The 21781-nt window shown below is 35.9% G+C and overlaps 1 protein-coding gene across 2 annotated transcripts in view; it reads left to right on the top strand.

The window, feature by feature from the left end:
- Nucleotides 1-21781, top strand: part of STK3 (serine/threonine kinase 3) — a 232808-nt gene that overhangs the window by 116566 nt on the left and 94461 nt on the right. For both annotated transcript variants that reach the window (XR_012064120.1, XM_072949503.1), the window contains exons 7-8: nucleotides 15641-15778; nucleotides 21647-21772. Coding sequence is in view for 1 of the 2 variants with exons in the window: in XM_072949503.1 (XP_072805604.1) it covers nucleotides 15641-15778; nucleotides 21647-21772 (264 nt within the window). In the remaining variant the exon portion in view is untranslated. The remainder of the gene's footprint in view (nucleotides 1-15640; nucleotides 15779-21646; nucleotides 21773-21781) is intronic.

The raw sequence follows: 21781 nt of genomic DNA, 5'->3' as shown, positions 1-21781 counted from the left end.
GCCATACTCTAATTTGTAGATATTTTAGGCTCTTATTGCTGCTGTCTGTTCAGTGTTACTTTTCTGTGCCTGCATTTTCTCCCATCTGTCTTCTACACAGGCTAGCCTGGGAACCTTTCCTCTGGACTTTCTTACACCTTGTGTACCCCAAGGTCATAGAATTTATCACACTCTATTATAGTTTGTCTGACTTTTTTTTTTTTTACCAGATTATACACTTACTGAAAGCAGCATGGGTAGCTTCTATCTTATGTCTTCAGTGTCTAATGTAATACTTTGTGACATAATAGATATAAAATAATTGGTTAATGCATATATATAAATTTGAAGTACATAATTTTTATTTGCATTTTTTTAATAACTAGGGTGGACTTGTCTATTTTATGTATCACTAAATCTGGATAAACCTTGAAAGGAAAGATGAACATTATTTCTTTCTTATCAGTTAACAGCTTGAGTGCTACCATGTGTTCAGCTCTGGGTGAGACATTGCATGAAAGAAATCAAAAGAAATAAGAGGGAAAGACTGGTGTTATAATTTGCTTTTTCTCTGACTAATAGTTTCTTTAAATAATCCACTTTATGCTCATAATTCATCATATGTTATTTTTAGTCCACATTAGTTTTAGGGAAACAAAATAGAACTCTTTTAGGTTAGCATCTAAAATGCTAATTTTGAACTTTACTGAATATAGTATGGCACTAGTCCAACACAATCTGTTAAAAATTTTCCTCTGGGTCAGATCTAAGTTGAGAAGAATGAGGTAACTTTAATGTGAACCCAGATTGTACTTCAGTCTCTCTCTCCAGTGAGTTGCCAAATTCACAATTCCACTTGTATTTGGAATTGGGGAAGCTGAGTTTAATATGGATTTTTGCCAATGATAGCAAATCTTGGCAAGATAGTCTTGTTCTCTGTGCTTAATTATATAGTTTTATTATAAAGTTTTTCGCATGTTTATTTGGAAGAACCTCTCATAAACTTTATTCTTTTGGTAGTTAATCATTTGCTGTCAAGTCTTCCTTCTTTTCTGAGAAGGCCAGCTTACACTTCTATATATTACCATCAGTTATCGAGTTCTGTCTCTGCTAGATTTATAGATTTTAAGGCTGTCATTACATCTTAAATCCTTCTATTTTGGAAATTGAAAATTTTAGTGAAGCTTAAAGAGACTGTTATATATTAGTTCATCCAGCATTTATCGAGTGCCAGCTATGACAGTGTTTTAGGCCCTGGGATGTTTCAGCAAATGAAACAAAGTTCCTACCTTTTAGGTTCTTATGGTGAGGAGAGACAACAAATTAGATACAGAAAATGATAGCTTTAGTTACATAATTACTATAGTATAACTAAAATATTGAGTGCTCTAATTACTATGTAGGAAAAATAAAGCAGGGTAAGAGGGATACAGAATGACAAGGGTGTTTATGATAATGTATATAGGATGGTCAAGAAACATCTGTCTGATAAGGTGACTTTTAGTAGAGATCTAAAGGAGGTAAGTAAATTTCTGGCAAAAGAGTATCTAGTCAGAGGAAAGTGATGTGGCAGTGTGGTGTTTAAGGAAGATATGGGGATTTATATGGCTGGAGGCTGGGTCAGAAGAAGAGAGAAGCAGGAGATGAGTTCAGAGACATAGCAGAGGACCAGATCACTTAGAGACTTAATAAACCATGATGAGCTCTTTAGCTTTTACTGTGACTGAGACAGGAAGCCACCAGAAGATTTTGAGCAGAGGACTGATATGGTCTAACATATGGTTTAAAAGGTGTATTTTTCTTTCTTGAGAAGGAATTATAGCAGGGCAAGGATGGAAGCAAAATGAACAGTGAGGAGGTTACTTCTTTGATAGTCCAGGTATGAGGTGATGGTGGCTTATATCAGGGTGGTAAAGGTAGAGGTTTTGAGAAGTAGTCAGATTCTAGGTATATGCTATACTTTATATGGTATGCAAATTATGTCTCAATGGAGCTGTTATGTCATAACAAGTAAATGAAATGGGATGGATTTTAAAAATAACGAAATGACACTCCTGTCATCTCTACTTTACGATGAAGACTCTTAAAACTTGAGTCTAAGCCACATAGCCATTTAAGGGTATAGCAGGGACAGAACTTTTTTCTTTCTTCTCAATCTTTCCTCTCTATATTTTATATTCTTACTTTTTTATTCAGCAGACATTTATCAAGCATTTGCTGTATGCTAAACATTGTACCTAGAACTGAGGATACAAAAGACACTTGGAGTTAGATCACCTGGATTTGGTGGCCAAAATGATTGAAGTTTCCAGTGTGGGAGGCTGTTTGGGTGGTGGTGAAAGAGAAACAGGGATTCCTTGAGGAGCAGGTTAGTGAGAGCCAGAAAATCTCTTTTCCCCTGTAGGCTCCCATGTGGTCTTTGTCTTTTCCTAGTGGCTTAACTGCTTGAAAGAATAGCTTATACTCATTGTCTCTTGGGTTTTTTTTTTTGATTGTAGTATAGTCAGTTCACAATGTTGTATCAGTTTCTGGTGTACAGCATGTTTCAGTCATACATAAACACACATATGTTCGTTTTCATATTCTTTTTCATTGTAGATTACTACAAGATATTGAATATAGTTCCCTGTGCTATACAGAGGAAACTTGTTTATTTTATATATAGTAGTTAATATGTGCAAATCTTGAACTCCCAATTTATCCCTTCCCACCTCCTTTTTCCCTTCGTAACCATAAGTTTGTTTTCTATGTCTGTGAGTCTGTTTCTATTTTGTAAATAAGTTCATTTGCCTTTTTTTTTAAAGATTCCACACATGAGTGATGTCACGTGGTATTTTTTTTTCTCTTTCTAGCTTACTTAGAATGATGACCTCCACGTCCATTCATGTTGCTGCAAATGGCATTCTTATATTCTTTTTTATGGCTAAGTAGTATTCCATTGTATAAATATACTACAACTTCTTTATCCAGTTATCTGTTGATGGATATTTAGGTTGTTTCCGTGTTTTGGCTGTTGTGAATAGTGCTTCTGTGAACATTGGGTTGCATGTATCTTTTCAAATTAGACTTCCCTCCAGATACATGTCCATGAGTGGGATTGCTGGATCATATGGTAAGTCTATTTTTAGTTTTTTGAGGAATCTCCATGCTGTTTTCCATAATGGCTGCACCAAACTACATTCCCACCCACAGTGTAGGAGGGTTCCCTTTTCTCCACAGCCTCTCCAGAATTTGTCATTTGTGGCCTTTTGAATGATGGCCATTCTGACTGGTGTGAGGTGGTACCTCATTGACCACATTGTAGCTTTGATTTGCATTTCTCTGATAATTAGTGATATTGAGCATTTTTTCATATGCCTGTTTGGCCATTTGTATGCCTTCATTGGGGAATTGCTAGGGCTTCAGCATGAATTTTGAGGGGACACAGTTCAGTCTGTAACAGTAAATATCTGTAACTTACTTTCCTTTCCTCCTTCCTTCTATATTTTCCCCTCCTCTTCTCCACCTTTTTTCTCTCATTTCTTCTCTACTGGTTCCTTTTTATTAGCATGTAAACATATTGTTACTCATCACTGCTGCTGCTGCTACTGTGTTAGATTGTTACTATAACAGGTTCACAATCTAGCTGCTATAGAAGTAACCCATTTGACTTCCAAAGAGGGACTAGCACAGGTTCTTGCAATTTGGGGGTAGATTAATATTGGCTGCTAAGGTGCCGGCGGTTTTACCCACTGTTACTTTTGCACTTTTAGTGCAAATGTCAATAGAAAGAAAAAGGAAAATGTCTTAGTATTTTTATGAAAATAGGTTTGACCTGCTAGGCCCTATGACTTCATGAAGAGGTTCATGAACCACACTATGAGAACCACAACTGTAGAGAAAAACTGTAGAGAAACATTTTCCTTCACCTTTGCCTAAGGGCTGCTTCTCATATAAACTTGTGTATCAGTTTCAATATTTTGCCATATTTGAATATTACCTGTATTTTGGTATTCTGTGTTAGCCCCAGCTGGGCATCGTGCAGGTCAGTCCTGGCACTAATGACCCACAGTTAGTGTAGACCCCACAAGGTAGAGGCCACAGTCCCTGGCACGACTGCTGGTACTTCAGATGCCAGCAGTTCTTAGCCATCTCCAGGTCACTTGTACTTCTGACTGGTTACAAATTTGGCAGTTCCTTTGACCTCCTCAGGTTTGATAATTTGCTAGAATGACTCTCAGAACTCAGGAAAGCACTGTACTTTTTGTTTTATTACAAAGGATACAAATCAGGAGAACGAGCCCAATGAAGAGACTCATAGGGTGATGTCTGGGAGGGAGCACAGAACGTTTGTGAGTTCTGGTCCAGTCAGGACAGTGAGGATGTGGTGGCGTGTGTCTGAGCAGCCATCTTAGACCGTGTGGCACCCTGGAAGGTAGACGCAGCCAACTGATGGCAGCGTATATAGCACCGCCACACCAGCCTGCCTGCTGCCTGTCTCTGGGGGACAGCTTCTCTTTCCTTTTTTTTTTTTTCTCTCTCCTCATCCTCTTCTCTCCCTCCCCTTATTCTTCCCCCTCCCTACTCCTTTCCCTCCCTCCTCCCCCCACCCCCAACAATCTATCTGTAGTAGTTTTCTATTTCTGCTCTAACAGTTTACCACCAGCTTCGTGGCTTACACAAGTCCACTGTAACTCTGTAGGTTGAAAGTCCAGCAGGGGCTTACTGGGCCAGGGCTGAAGTGTTGGCAGGGCTGTCTTTCTTTCCAGGGGCCCCTGAGGAGAATTTGTTTCCTTGCCCCTTCCAGTTTCTAAAGACTGCACACGTTTCTTGATTTGTGGCTCCTTTCTCCGTCTTCCAAGCAGCAGCACTGCACCTCTCTGACCATTCTTCCCAAGTCTCATCTCCCTCTCACTCTCTTCTTCTGCCTTTCTCTTCCACTTTTAAGGACCCTTGTTGATTACATTGGGCCTGCCCAGATAATTCAAAAATAATCTTCCTATGTCAAAATCCTTAATTTATTGCTATCTGCCAAATTGTTTTCCACGTGAGGAAAGATATCCACAAGTTCCAGGGACTTAGGATGTGAACGTGGACCTTTGGTGTGTGCTGAGGGCGCCGTTATTCTCCCTGGTGTCTGGCTCCCTGTCCTTCTCCCTTTCTTCCTTTCCTGTCTGCTAGATAGCTCTCATCTGTCTGTCTGTCTGCCTGCCTGTATATCTCTTATTTTTGAACTGTTTGATACTTTATCCCTGAACATTTACTTCTGTGTGCATCCTTGAAGAATAAGAACATAGTCTTGCAAGGTCACAGTTCCATGAGTACATCTAAGGAAATTAACAGTGATTTTCTAATATAATCTGCTATCTAGTACTTACCTTTCTTTGGTTGACACATTGTATTTGGCCTCTTTTAATCTAGTTCAGGCACCGTACCCTCCACCCCACCAACAAGCACATACTTTTTTCCCTGTGACATTGACTTTTGAAAGGATAGGGCAAGGATTTTTTGGTAGAATTTCCTGTAATCTAGATTTGCCTTAATGTTTGCTCATTAGTGTTTTTTAGCTTCCCCCTCTATTCCCTATATTTTGTATAACCTGGAAGTTAGATCTACAGCAGGAAAATCCAGTAGAATGTTTTCTAAGATGGAAATTTTCTATATCTGCACTGTTCAATAGCCACGAATCACATGCAACAATTTAAATTTAAATTTAATAAAATTGAAAATTCAGTTTCGTAGTTACACTAACTGCATTTCCAGTGTAGGCATGCCTCAGAGATGTTGCAGGTTCAGTTCCAGACCACCCCAATAAAGTAAATATTGCAGTAAAGTGAGTCACATGAATTTCTTTGGTTTCCCAGTGCATATAAAAGTTATGTTTACACTATACTGTAGTCTATTAAGTGTGCAATATTATATTTAAAAATGTACATATCTTAATTTAAAAATACTTTATTGCTAAAAAATGCTAACCTTCATCTGAACCTTCAGTGCGTTGTAGTAGTAACATCAAAGATCAGTGGTGAAAGATCTCCATAACAAATAAAATAATATAATGAAAACATTGGAAATATTGCAAGAATTACCAGACTGACACAGAGATATGAAATGAACAAATGCTGTTGGGAATATGGCGCCAGTAGACTTGCTTGATGTAGGGTTGCTACAGATCTTAAATTTGTTAAAAAAAAAAAAAACAACCCCAAAACCCCCCACAATACCTGCATAAGACAATAAGGCAAAGCACAATAAAATGAGATATCCCTGTACTCAGTAGATTAGTTTCAGGTTATGTATTTTGGGGAAGGAGGTCTTGGGTGGTGGTGTATACTTTGTACTGTATCACATCAAATATCACGTACTGTCAGGTTGTCTCACTCAGCAGTGTTTAGATTGATCACTTAGTTAAGGCAATGAGCAGCTCTCTCTGTTGTAAAGGTACATCTTCTCTTTTGTAATTATTAAGTAATCTGTAGGGGTAGTACTTTTGTATCTTACAAGTATCCTTTCTCCAGTAACTTATCACTGGCAGGGGTGATCCTTGCACGAACTGATCATTACAGTACATTAAGGTTGACAAATGTTGATCTTCTAATTAATTCAACATTTTGAATCTGTGAGTTGGTATTTTTCCATAAAGAACAGCCTTTCTTAAATTCTCTTCCTTTTAAAAATATCACTGTAGACTAATTGATTTTCATGTTTTCAGTATGGTATAATCAATTATAGCCATTATTACTACCATTTTGATGTTAAATTATCCTAAGTTTGGCTTTTTGACATGTGCCTTTTGACATGATTTCATTAATCTTTGAGAGCTTCCTTGTAAGAATAAGGCTGAACAAGATGCCCCAGGCTCACCTTGTAATTTCCTTATCCAGGCCTTGAAATATGTTGTTTTTTCAAGGCACCCAAGTTTCTTTTAATGGGAATGGCATTTTAGAAACTAAGATTTGGGTGCCAGGTGTGCTCATTGTTACAGATTATCTCCTATCTTTAGATATATCTGTGCTTCTAATTTCTTAGCCTTTTTGTTTGTTTCCTGGTGGGAACTGATTGCTTCTCATTGATTTCTCAGATCTTTTGAGCTGGTTATGAGTTACTTACCCATCTACTTTTCTGGAAGTTGCTGAAGTTCAGGTATACGATGTGATAATGCTTCACCATATATTTTATGTTCTACCCCAGTGGTCCTCAGTGTTGGCTGCACTTTAGAATTACTTGAGAGACATGAAAAGTACTGTGCCTGGTCCTTAACCTCAGATCAATTAATTCAGAACCTTTTATGGGCGGAGCTAAGTTTTATAAGATCTCAAATTCTTTTGACATGGCTTGATTAGTTCAAGTGAGTTCCCCACCCAGCCACCCCCACTTAAGGGCCAATAAGATGCTTGTCTCACTCTATAATTTTCCTGCCACATACCTGAAACAAGTCAGTTTCCCTCCTAGACCCCATGGTCTTTCCGAACTCACATGTTTGAATGTGCTGTTCCCTTTTCTGTGCCTCACTAACTCATTCTTTAGGACTCAGTGGTTTTTTTTTTTAAACATCAATTTGGGCTAAGTCATCTTCTAATACCCATTGTTCACATCTATTTTAGCACATATACTATTTTACTGAAATGATTTAGTATGTGTTTTCTTATCCCATTAGAATCTAAGCTTCTTGAAAATTCTAATATTGTAGGTTTGGGTACATTTTAAGTGCTCAGAAAGTTAGTTGAACTGATCACACACCGGTTCTAATTTGAGAGATCTGAGAGTGGAATGTAAAGATCCTTAAGTGTTGGCTGTTGTTCACTTTTGATAGCCATGTTTTATGAATATTTTTGAATTATATTAAAGGGATATTATATTTCAGCCTTGAAAGATGGTTAAGATATAACTGGAAGCAATCAAAGGTATTGGGATTTAAATTGTGCTTGTGTGAGAGGTGGTCGTAGAGGCAGACTGAAGTAGGTGATAACTTAAGCAGTGGTATTAAATGAAGCTTTTTTTCAATTGCAAATATAATTTTTAAAAGTTGAATATATAGTGGCCTTTATAATAAAAAGTTTAAGAGGAATCTTATGCAATCTTGTAAACAGTGTATTGATATTTTGAATTTTTGAGACTGTACCATCTTTCAGTCTCTGTTCCTGCATACTTGTCATTTTATTGTGAAGGTAATTATTCTTTACTGTTTTATTTTCTCATTTTCACTTTTCTTTTAATAAAACATTTCCTTGTGATTTTGTAATTCAGACATTTGTCATTTTTATGGCCATATGTTACTCCATTTTGTTGATATATAGTAGTTTACTTTTAGCCATTCCTTAATTTTTTTCTGTTTTTTTGTTTGCTTTTTGCCACTATTACGGTAAGTGAACTATAGTCATCTTTGTACAAATAGCTTTGCATTTTCTTTTCTGGAGACTGAATATGTGTCACAGAGCCTTTACCTTATAATAGAATTATCTGTGGAAAAAAGTTTGATAGAAACATGAAGATAGTGTGATATAGTTAAGGAGCCAGATTAGACCTGATTTCTAGTTCTGACAGCCACTCTACTAGCTGTGTGAGCTTGAAAAAGCTAGTTAAGTGAGCCTCAGTGGTAAAATTGGGTTAATAATAACTTAACGTTATTGTGCCTTTCCAGTGTGGCAGGTGCTTTTCTAAGTATTTTCCATGTGTTAACCCATGTACACTTCAGAACAGCTCTGTGAAATAGCCCTGTTATCATTCTGTTATTTCCATTTTTAAAATGCAGGCATAGAGAAGTAAAATGTGTCAGATAAGCTTCCTTCACTGGTGGTGTTACGGTGCCCAGTGCCATCTAGAGCTGGCTCAGACCTCTAGGGCTGATCACCCTGCACTGCCAGGGCACCAGCTGTGCCCTTCCCTTCATTTGGCTCCTAGGCAGGCAGATGGGCTTTTATGAGCTAGATCAATGATTACTGAAATTTCTGCAGTTGGAGCTGGAGTGAGTTATGAGGTCATGCTTGCAATGCCTTAACCCTGGGCGTAGTGTAGAAAGTGCACCTCAAGATCACCCAAGGGCGACTCTAGATTTTAGTATTCTCTTCAGACCTCTGTCTCTTTTTGCTTTTGAGGGAGTGGTGATAAAGCTTAGACTTGTGTTTTTACATTAGCATCGTGCAGGCTTTTTGTTATCCTTTCCTCCTCTACCTCCATCTTCTTTCAAAGCAGCAGTTTAATACTTGTCTAGCTTTTATTTAATCCATAGATTGCTAGGAAGTTAGAGTGCCAGAGTCTTTTAGACCCCAAAAAGAATGAAAAATACCTAGTCCAACCATCTCACTTATATGAAAAAACTGAGGCCACACAATCAGAGGATATTTTAGAACTTCAGCCTGTTTTTCTGACCTAAGTCCAGAGTTGGCTTCAATCCGTTGTGCTGTTTACTCTTATTCCTAGTACTCTTTTTTTTTTATGTGTCTCTGTTGGTCTATTTATTTTTTTAACACTTTTTATTGATTTATAATCATTTTACAATGTTGTGTCAAATTCCAGTGTTCAGCACAACCTAGTACTCTTTTAAAAATATTTTTACTATATATTTTTAGGAATTGTATATTTTTATTTGACTTCGCTTTCTACCTCTGTATTACGCTTACTATCAAGAAACAGTTATGTTTGTTTTTAGTTCTTTGAAGTTTTATAAAATGCTTTCTCATCCTTTATCTCATTTATTTGCTGTGAAGATAACCTTTTTGCTCATGGGCCTGAGGTTCTTGAATAGTGGCACAGATTTCTTTGTTGTTCCAGCCTGTCCTTCTGTACGCTGATAAATCCAGCTACCTTAGTTTCAGACTCATGTGTTGACTCACTCTGCTGAGATTGTAAAGTTCAGGCATTGTGGTTTCTCTGCTCCAGCTCTTTCCACATCCTCTGGGTGCTCCTGGAGTCCAAGGCATGAAGTTCCAGGCATGAAGATAGTTGTTTTGAGGTGATTATATTTCTTAGCCTCTTAAGACTACTTGTGATCAGGGAAGTTCTTTTAAAAACTTAATCGCAGGTTCAATATGTAGTTAAGCAACACATCGTGTAGAAACAAACACAGGGATAATCATGTCATTTATTGTACTAACATTCTTCAATCAAAATGGTGTTAGAGATAAGATAAATTATATGGCTGTAATGTGTGTTCATGCGATTTGGTTGGTGGCAAGGAAGGGAGTAAATTGTTAGTGTATGACGAGCCACTGATTGTCAAAACTTTCTACTACGGGGGCCTGTTACCTAATCAGCTTGCACAAAACCTGGAGATCCTCAAGAGGATTCTCTCTGATTGATGATTAGGTTAAATTAGCTGTACAAGGTGAAGTCTGTGAGAGAATCTGTCAGTTTGTTGTTGATTATCTAACCTAAAAAATGAAAATAAAAGGTATAGTTGTTTTCCTGGAGACTTGTCAAGTCTCTATATTTCAGTAGATCATATGTTAAGACTTATTTGTTTGAACTGTATGCAGTTTAATGCTTGTTTGAGAATAGGAATGTGAACATTTTAGGATCACTTTATGATAGTACTGGGTAAATAAGCGTTAGAGTTAAGCTTTTTATCCTAGGGTTTCTAATAGCTACTGCTAAGGTGAGCTTTATATGTTAAGATTATCTGAGATAAGACTGCAACTCATTGGCTCAAAGTTCAAACGAGAGCATTGGCTTCAAGAACATAAATCACTGAGTTGTTATCCATCAATTTGTAACAGAAGTGCAGATGAACAACATTTATCTAGACAATCTAGTATCATTTACCTGCAGTTTGAGGTCAGTCTGTATAGGGGCTTAGGTAGGTACTTTGAACTATTTTGCAGAGATGAGAGTTCAAATTTATTTTGTTCTTTAATTTGAAGTAGCAGGTGGTTTTGTGTGTGTTTTTGCAGCAGCTGATATCAACCCCATTTTGCCCATCCTTAAAGCCAGATTACATTCTCCTTCAACTATAGAGCTGAGGTTAATTAGGTTATTTACAGAATAATTTTATTTTCTAGCATTCCACTGTTTGCTGTTTCGTATGTGTTAGTTCCCCACCCCCAACAATTTGTGAGCTCTGTGGATCTGAGATATGCGTCTTGTTTTAAAATCTGTAATGGCAGGGCTTACAAAGTTAGATACATAAAGGGGGGCCATCAGGTAAAGTAAGTAATTGAGCCAGGCCAGATGGTCTGGCCCATACAAAAGGGAGAACATGAATCTTGGGTAAAATCAGCCTAATTCCAGCCGACTTTTACCTTGTGGGACTATGGGCTCAGTGTTGCCTGAACAAAGTGTATCTACTGATGCTGTTTGACCTGTGACCTATCAGTTTGCTTCTTCTTTAGTGGAACATAGCTTGGAGCACACAGACAATACTTGGTACATACTTGTCATTTGGTAGATGCTTATTGTGTCATAAAACAGGCAACACTGCTTTTGAAGGACTATCTTAGCTGTAATACATGTAATATGATGTAAGATGTATAAGAATGTTCTCTTCTCTTAAAGGATTTTCTCTTTTTCAAAGAAGATGAATACACTAATAAAGAGATTAACTCTTACCTAGAATCAACAGACTTGGACATTGAATCTTCACTGCTTTGTCCACAGAAAGTCCTTTGGATCACTTTCCAAGTTAGAAACCAGCGATAACACATGGTGGTAAACCGCTGTATATTTTGGGGGCTTTCAAAAGAATAATATAGTAAATTGTTAGAATACCTGAGTGCCTTGCAATTAAGATGTCTCTTTTTTAATTTTTGAATTCTGCAATAGTCTTCTGATTTTCCTTTTTTCTAGCCCCCAAATGAGGTTAGGATGTGCTCTTGTTCTTTTGTAATATCTCATACCTAATTTCTTCCATTTCATTCCTGTAGATACCATCCTAGTTTGAACTTTATATTACTCATCCTGGGACATCTACACTAGCCCCTAGCTGCCTTTTCTATTCCATATTTAGAGTGTCTCCAGGTTTGTTTGTTTTTTTTTTCCTTAATCCTTTTCCAGAGCCATAAACAAACTCTGATTAAAAGCAAAAATATAAACACACACACACCCCTCAGGAAAAAACCTTCTCTCAGTTGTGCACTTTTTTGCTGACCAAACTCTATATCCTCCATTCCACCTTCTAATCTTATCATTTCTTAGTCGCTTACAGGGTAATCAGCTTGTTCTCTGCTCCTCTCAACAATCTTATTTCATGCTCTCAATTTTCCTTATGCTATTTCTTCTAAGGGGAATGACCTCTTCATAATGCCTTATATCATTTGTTTTATTGTATTATTCTATAAATCTTTTACTGTTCTTTCTTTACTGGACTAGGTTAGAAGTTTCCTAAGGGTAGTGACTGTATTTCCTGCTGCATCTTTGAACTCCATATAATGTCTAACACCATGCTTTGTGTGTAGCAGGCATTTAACAGATATTCCTGAACTTGATTAGTACTTTACGTTTTTCCTCAGCCATATTTTATTATGTATTTTAATACATACAACATAAAATTAATCTTTTTAACCATTTTAAGTGTACAGTTTTGTGCTGTCATGAACATTCACATTGCTATACAACCGTCACCAACCATCCCTCTCCAGAACATTTTTTTATCTTCCCCAGCTGAAACTCTGTGCCCATTAAACACTATCTCCCTTCTCCTCCATTTCCCGCAACTCCTGGCAACCACCATTCTGCCCTCTGTCTCCATGAATTTGACTACTCTAGGAACCTTATAATAAGAGGAATCAGGCAGTATATTTGCCCACATACAACTGACTTATTTTACCCAGCACAGTGTCTTCAAGGTTTATCTCTGCTGTAGCATGTGTCAAATTTTTCTTCCTTTTTAAGGTTGAATAATATTACATTGTATATGCATATACAGTATAAATACCATATTCTGTTCATTCATCTGTCATGGGTTGCCTTTTCACTCTGTTGATAGTATACTTGATGCATGGAAGTTTTAAATTTTGATTAAGTCCAGTTTATCTGTTTGTTTCTTTTGTAGCCTTGATTTTTAGTGTCATATCTAAGAAATCATTGCCATGTTCAGTGTCATGAAGCTTTTCCCCTATGTTTGCTCTTACTGTTTTTAAATTTATTTTGAGTTAATTTTTGTATATGGTGTAAGAGTCCAAATTCATTTTTATTGCATGTGGATGTATGTAGTTTTCCCAGCACCATTTGTTGAAGACTATATTTTCACCACTGAATAGTCTTTCCCTCATTTTTATTTCATTGAATGATCTTCAACTTTACTATTAGAGTTGTGACTATAGTAAGTTTTAAGACCTTTCTTTCACTGTCTTGTCTTAAAGGCTACTTGCTTGTGCTTTTTTCCCCACTTGGAAATAAAAGAGGGAGGACCAGGGAGGATGTATACATTGAAAACACAACCATCATTTATCATCTATCTTCTTATTAGCTGCTTGTTTAGACTTAGTAACCCTCCTTGCTCCTCCTTCTTCAAACATTGTAGAAACGTTAGAATACTTTGTTAATCTTTTTAAAGACCCCTTTGTAGGTCTGAAATTTTGTTTTTAAGTCACTTAAACATTCTGGACTTTTCCTTTTCTGTTAAATGAGAATATTGAGCTAAATGATCTCTCATGTATCTTTTACTATGGAAATCTTGTGACTTTAAGATACTTGTGAATGGCTTTTTAACAGTAAAAATCAAGTGGAAAGTGGAATGGTTTTATTATATCAAAGGAATACATTAAAATTGATAACCCCAAGAATATATTTATCACTTTGTCTACAGTTTTGATATTTTCTCCATAGATGAACAGAAGTTTTAAACATAACTATGATGAGTTTTTCCCAGTGGTTTAAAAAAAAAACTTAGTTTCTAAGTATTATTGTAGTTTGTAGTATAACCATTTTTACTTTCTTTATGTATTAAGAAGAAAGGACATAAATGTTCATGTACATGAAATTTGCACATGAAGAGAGACGACCACCAAAAACCAGGTGAAAAAAATAAGCTAGAACAGAGACAGAAAGTCAGAGAATTCTGAAGCCTAGAAAGGGAGTTTTTTTTGATACTTCACCCCTGAATATATCGTTGAGAGGTCCATGTTTGTATATTCTGCATATGTATATATTAATTGATTGCCAAAAAGCCATTTTTTCCTCATTTCACCTGTTGTGTTGATTGTATAATTATATATAAACTTACCTGTTAAACTACAATTGGTTATAATATGGTTGAGTTAATTTTACTTTGTAAAATTTTTGTCATTGCCATATTTGCCTCTTATCTTTTTAAATAACATTTTATGTGGCAACAACCTGGAGGGATCTCCAGGGAGCTCTGCTGGGTGAAAAAACAAACAAACAAACAAATCCCTAAAGGTTGCATAGTGCCTGATCCCATTTATAGAACATTCTTGAGTGGCAAAATTACAGAAGTGAAGAACAGACTGGTAGTTGCCAGGGTTAAGGACTATAAAAGGACAACCAGGGGATGCCTGTGGAGATGGAAACATTCTGGATCTTAGCTGTACCAATGTCAGCATACTGGTTGTGATATTTTACATGTTACCAATGGATGGAACTGGGTAAAGGACACAAAGGATCTCTGTATTATTTCAGGTCCATGCAGTGATCTCAGAATAAAAGGTTTAATGATAGCTAGCTAACTCACTAACTAACTGAGTAACTAACATGTGGGAATGAAAATGATAATAGCGAGTATCTGTCAAGTGCTTGGTACATTTAATTAAACTGGATTATTGTTTTCATATCTTTTCAAAGAAAATGTTTTAGTGATGTTGTTTTATCAGGAACTATTCTAGAGCCCAGGAGAGAAGTTAATTCATTATATACAGTGATTTCCTAAGAATACTAGGGATTTATTCTCTCAGTCAAAAAAAGGATGACAGGGAAGACTTTTAAGAGTTTTTGCATTTTGAACTATCTATATATATTATCATTTGTACTAAGTTATTAATACTTAATCAAATCATTAGTGATATATTAAAGTGGTATATTACCTTCAAAACTTTTAATTTGGAATTCTGACTCATATTTAGAAAGAGAAATTAACATCTTGGCTGTGTCAAGTGTTATTTCAAATCACAGCAGTAATTCTATATATACTTAAATATTCTGGATTGCAGAAGCAAATTGGACTTCTGCTAGCCATTCTGAAAAGCAATGCCTATATAAAACTGAAATTGGGAGTAAATCTGGCATGCAGTAGCAAAATTTGATGGACTAATTTTTTGTTTGTTTTGGTGGGGAGGTTAGTTATTTTATCAATGGAGACACTGGGGATTGAAGCCAGGACCTTGTGCATGCTAAGCATACACTCTACCTCTGAGGCATACCCTCCCCCCCTTGCAATAGCAAAACTTGAGGATATATCTGTTGATATATCTGTTTAACCAGGGAATGTCCTTAGTTTAGTAAAAGGGTTAGAAATGCAGTCTTCTTTGGAGACTGATTTAAAATAATAGATAAAATAAAGAATGATGTGCTCAATGAGCTACAATTCAAATAGAGGAAATTTAATGGGAAATGATTACATTAGTAGCAGATGGACTTCCTTCCTGAATTGCAATCTTACCGGGAAATCCTAGAATAGCTTAAATTTGTTTTTCAGATTTAGAGTCTGATAAAGAGAAAGATAAAGAGATTTGTTTACTTGGTGTGTTATTATGGTTCTTACTGTGTCTTTTGGATATTTCATTTTTACTAGGCTATTTTTATGATTCCCACAAACCCACCGCCAACATTCAGAAAGCCAGAACTTTGGTCTGATGATTTCACCGATTTTGTTAAAAAATGCCTAGTGAAGAATCCTGAGCAGAGAGCTACTGCAACACAACTTTTACAGGTCAGTGTGTATGTCTCTAAGGGTAGGATATTTTCTTCATACCTTTTAGTTTTCTGACATTGACCAGAATTTCTGTGAGTTTCATTAACTGATTTCTAAAGATGTAAACCTCCCAGGAAATGTGGATTAATTTTGAAACACACGCACACACATGTGCGAGCGCACACACGCGCGCACACACACATGCACACCCCATTCTTCTCCTGTATGTTCTTTCCTCATTTTTTTCTTTCTGTTGCCAAGTTCAGTCTTCTGCCTCCCCTGCTCCCTTCTTTTTTTATTTTTGTTGTCAACTGTTTCCTCCTGAAGTTGTTTTAAAATAAAACTTCCAAAGGATTCTCATTTCTCTTGTCTTCATTGGTACTGCTTCTTATGTTTTTTTCCTGATGTATTATTCCTTGACCCAGAATTTCTTCTTTGATTTTTTACTCTGTAAGATACATAACTACAAGATCCCTGAACTCCTTAAAAAGATCACCTGTTATAAATACTGGTTACAAGATTACTTAAATGAAGAGGTTCAGTGTGCCTGTGCGATTAGACTTTGTATCCAGAGTTATCAGGAGGTTTTTTGTTTTTATTTTAATCTGCTTTGACATTAAATGCAAATACAAATAAGTTAATACTTTTAATGAGTATTTGTGAGTCTTTATTTCCCCAGCAGAATTGAGTCAGACCTCTAAGCTAAGCTAAGTGTACATGGTAACAAAACTTAATATTTGTTAAGTGACAAAAGAATTAGAAACATAGTTCTTATAAAAAGTGATTTCTCCAAGGTACTATTTTTTAAAAAGGGGTATGGGAAATAGGCCATTAAATATAAGGTTTATTACTATGAAAATTTAACTTAATCTCCACAAAAGGCAATTTAGCAATATCTGTCTAGAATAAAATACCATATATTCTTTGACCCAGAAATTATATGTCTAGAAATTTATTCTATGGAAAAATTTAACCATGTGTGAAATAATGTGTAAAATTCTTCATAGAACATTGTAATAGCAAATGATTAAAAAAAACATAAATATCTGTTAAAAAATTGGAAGCAATTTGAGGTCCATTGAGAGGAATGATTGGCCAAATACACACATCTACACACACATATGCATATGTACATATGTCAATGCTCATAGTAGAGTAGCTCTAGAAAAATAAGGAAGAAACTTTCCTCTGGAGAAAGTCACTGTATGGCTGAGAAGCAAGAGTGAGATGGAGACTTACTTTTTGCCTTTTGAATTCTGTGTTATGTGCAAATATTACCTTTCAAAACTCAGTTAATTGAAACATTCATTTTGAAGATCACCAGCATTTCAAAGGAATTTTGAGCACATAAATCAAGGGCCTATTAGTGCTTTTGTGAGTATCTAAATTATTCAGCCCTAAAGAAGTCAAGGCAGGAGAGAGGGAAACAGAATAAGTGGAACAAATACTACAAAACATGACAATGAAAATAAATCCAAATATATCTGGTAACTGATTTTTGGTTAATGTAACCAGTATTTCTTTTTTGTCTTTCTTCCTAATCTTTTGTAGTCTTTCTTAAGAAATTTTGTTTTTAACCTAAAGTTTTTAGGGTGAAAAAAAGCATTTAAGAAATACTCAAGTAAAATTCCTCTTAAAGGAGTTTTGCGTGTGTCTTAAGTATTATATGAGTTAAATTATATTTTAATTTTCAGAATACAGTCTTATTGCCAAGTTTTCGTGGACACTTTTCTGTAATCTACATGTATAGATTATACCATATTGACTTCTAGATTTTGATAAAGTTTCTAAAAAGGAATTCATGCAGAATTTTTTATAGTGGTTTATTTTCTGACACAAAGTTGATAATTGTGTAAGTTTAAAAGAATCATAGACTGAAGGGATCCTTTGAGATTGTTGAATTGAACTCAGTAGTTTTAAAAATATGAGGATATTAAAACCCCAGGGACAAGGTTCAGGTTCAGCGTAGTGGCACTAGAGTTCTTTGATCTGAAGATGATCCTTACACCTGCATGTGGGCAGCCTAGAACCTAAAAGTCAGCTCTTGCCATAGGCTGGGCTTCTGCAAGAATATTAGCTTGACTGAGATCTGCCATTATTCAAGCTGATTCATGGGCTTGGCTAGCACAGGTGGTCATCGGTCACTCTTTGAACTCCCATGACCTGTGACTTATTCTTCATTTTACCAGTTCAGGTGAGGAGTAGAAACTCTGCCTACCTTGCCGTCCCTTCCATTTCTAATATAATTATCTTAAATAGTTCCTCTTTATATATTGAGATTCATATCAAACAGTGTTATGATGTTTGTTTTTTTTTAATTTTCAAACAATTGCAAAAACTCAAGAGAATAAGGGAAATCTATTATATTTAACCTATTTTTGCTCTTTCCATTGTTCTTTCTCCTAACGTTCCAGAGTTCTTTCTTTTATTACTTCCTTTCTGTTTAGAAGACTTCCTTTTGCCATTCTCTTTTTTTAAAATTTTTAAATCTTTAATTTGTTTTCTTATTTTTTTAGTTGATGTATCATCAGTTACAGTGTGTCGGTTTCTGGTGCACAGCACAATGTCCCAATCATGCATATATACACACATACTCATTTTCATATCCTTTAGTCATTCTTTTTGGGTAACACATTCTCTTCATTCTCTTAGTTTTCCTTCATCTGAGAACATCTTGTTTATTCTTCACCCCTGAAGGAAATTTTCACTGCCTATAGAATTCTTGGTTGACAGTTCTTTCAACATTTGGAAAATGTTGTCCCACCTCCTCCTGACATCCATGGTTTCCTGTGAGAACCCTGCAGTCATCTAAATTGTTCTACCCTTGATCTTTTTAAGATTTCTTATTTGTCTTAATTCTCAGAAGTTTAATTATGATGTGTCTTGGTATGGATTTCTTTGGGTTTATACTGTTTGGGATTTATTCAACTACTTGAATCTCTGGGTTTGTACCTTTTGCCAGTTTGAGGAATTTTCCAGCCATTATTTTTTCAAACACTTTTTGAGCCCTACCCTCTTCTTTCTAGGACTCTCTGTTGACACAAATGTTAGATTTTTTTGTTTGTTTGTTTGTTTTAGTCCCATAGGTTCTTGACGTTTTGCTCATTTTTATTTCATTCTAGTTCTCTCTGTTGTTCATATTGTGTAGTTTTTACTGTTCCACATTCTGATGCACTGATTCTTCCCTCTGTCCTCATTCTGCTATTGAGCCAGCCCGTCCATCAAGTTTTTATTTTTCTTATATTTTTATTTCTAAGTTTTCATTCGTTTCTTTCTTATACTCTAATTTGTTACTGAGACTTTCTAGTTTTTTTTGTTTGTTTGTTTACAAGCATGTTTGTAATTGCTCACTGAAGCATTTTTATGATGTTGGCTTTAGAATCTTCTTTGGATAATTCTCATATCCAGATTGTCTTGATGTTGATGTCTGTTTATATTTTCCTGCCTAAGTTGAGATTTTCCTGCTTCTTGTTATGATAAGTGATTTTCGTTTGAAACCTGGTCATTTGGGGTGTTATGTTATGAGACTCTGGATCTTATATTTTCTGTGGTAAGAGGAGTCCTCTGACACTGCTTCAGTGGAGTAAGGGGAGTTGTCTTATTTCTGCCAGGTAGCGTTAGAAGTCTGGGTCTCCTTTGGGTTCCTTTGACATTTAGGGTGGAGGAGTGGTTTCTTACTACCATGGGACAGGGTATATTATGTCCCTTATCAAAATTATATGACTTTTTCTTCATTTATGATTTTTTGCCTTCAATTCTACTTTTTTGGATCATGTTATTCTTGATAATTGTTTTATATTTGACTAATATTTCATTGCCAATCTTTGACTTTTAACCCAAGTTCTTTTCAGTATTCTCCTATAGACACATAATTTGCATTTATTTAATTAAGTATATGTCATGTAGAAAGCATGTAGCTGAATTTATCTTATGAACTAAGTGGCTTTTAGTACTTGACTAAAATACTGTTTAATAAATTGTAATTCAACCCATTTATTCACATTGGTTTATGCTAATAACATTTTAGTCACAGTTACTGTGTTTTATTTTCGCCATCTCATTTTCCCTGTTTTTTGCAGTTGTTGTTCTGTTCTTTTCTGTGTTGCTTTGCATTTTAGAATTTTATCACCTGCTACTTTTTAAAAGCCTTTAAAAATACTCTTTAAAAATCTGCCAGTCTATCTGATAAAACTTCTCTTCTGGTTATTGAGAATGCTCAAATAATATGGCCTTGTTCTCTAAGTACCCTTTTAACTTTATTAATCAGTTCCTCTTTGTTGGTCAAAATCATGTCTGTAGCAGTTTGGTCGAGAAAACATTAGTACAGATGAAGTCAGACATGCCGAGATTTTGAGATTAGGAACGTTGAGCTCCATAGACTAATGGTAGCAGCACATTGTGTAGTCAGTTCATAAATGCACTGCATGAAAGTAGGTTTGCTGTAGACTGGATGTACCATATGTATATTTTGGCATTTCTTAAAGACAAAATTGTGGCTTGGAGGATTGACTCATAATTTTTCCTGAGAAGATAAAAGTACACTACAATTTGAGATGTCTGTCCTTTTTTTAGAGAAATAAAATTCTATTGGTTCCCACTTTTTGGAGCATTGGTCTTCTTTCACTTCTATTAGAATATAGTCAGTAAATCCTTCTTAAGAGTTCTTCCATCAGATTCTGTATTGATTCCTCTTGATTGTGGCAGCTGTGTTTTTAACCCAGGTTCTTAATTCACATCTGTATTACTACAGTTTCTCCCATCCTATTTCATTTCCAGACTCTCCTGCAAGATTGTGCTATCATAGACATTCTTTTACTAACACTGTGCTCTTGCTTATGTAATGGAAGTGGCTGTCAGACAAAATTCAGGTATCTCATCCTAAGCATTTATCCCTCTTGTCCTACTGTTACCTATATTTAAACTCACAGGACACCATTTCTTAAACAGGGTTTCTGTTTTGACTAGACACATCTTCCTGTGGTGTTTTAATATACATCCCCTATCTTTGTGTGTGTGTTCATGCTGCTCATGCTTTCCCTTCTCCCTAAAACGGTCTGTTTCTTCTTTATGAGGGATCTGAGATTACCTCACCTTTTCTTTTACATCATTCATGCTGTGCTGAGTCATCATGAATATGACTTATATGTCACATTGTAATTTTTTTATGTTTGCCTCTTATTCCTTATTCTACATAATAAGTTCCCTAAGGGTAAAGAACATGTCTTCAATTATTATTAATTTTTATGACCTTTCCACCAATGTTTCTTAGAATTTTTCAGACTAGGACTGGGGTTTCTTCCTACTTGTTCCTCCACCGTCCTCCAGGCACTGTCTTTGTCTGTTTCCCAGCTTAGCAGAAAGAGAAGTCGTGGAAGAGTGCACACTCACAGGGGTTTAAGGCCCAGATCAGGAAGTAGAACACAACGCTGACACTCACATGTCACTGGTGAGAACTTAGTCTCATAATCACAACCAGCTGAAAGGGAGGCTGAGAGATGTAGGACCTACCTGGGCAGCCGTAGTTCCCAGCCACAGCTCTATTTGGATAGGTGACTAGGAGTCTCCACCGCAGGTATCTTGATAGAACTTAATTTATCTAGTGATCAGTCTAAAACTGCTATAAAAGAATTTATTGGTTCTTTGCCATCAATCCTAGAAATTTTTATAATCTGGTAAAATTCTTACCCATAGTTTTCCCAAATGATATTTTCACCATTTTAAAGCCTCTTCCAAATGTCAGTAATTTCTTCTTTAGCACTAACATTTTTTTAAATCTTTAATCATCGAAGCTAATGACTGGTTCACATTTCCATGTTGTTTTAATGTTTCTTAGCTATAATTCAGGGAAACTATTTGAAGTTATACCATTGAATTTTACTTTTCTAGCATCCTTTTATCAAGAATGCAAAACCTGTATCGATTTTAAGAGACTTGATCACAGAAGCTATGGAGATAAAAGCGAAAAGACATGAAGAACAGCAGCGAGAACTGGAAGAAGAGGAAGAAAATTCGGTTCGTAAT

Source organism: Vicugna pacos, chromosome 25 (genome assembly GCF_048564905.1).
Source record: "Vicugna pacos chromosome 25, VicPac4, whole genome shotgun sequence".
NCBI classification, from domain to species: domain Eukaryota; kingdom Metazoa; phylum Chordata; class Mammalia; order Artiodactyla; family Camelidae; genus Vicugna; species Vicugna pacos.
This window is presented reverse-complemented; position numbering and strand designations above follow the sequence as displayed.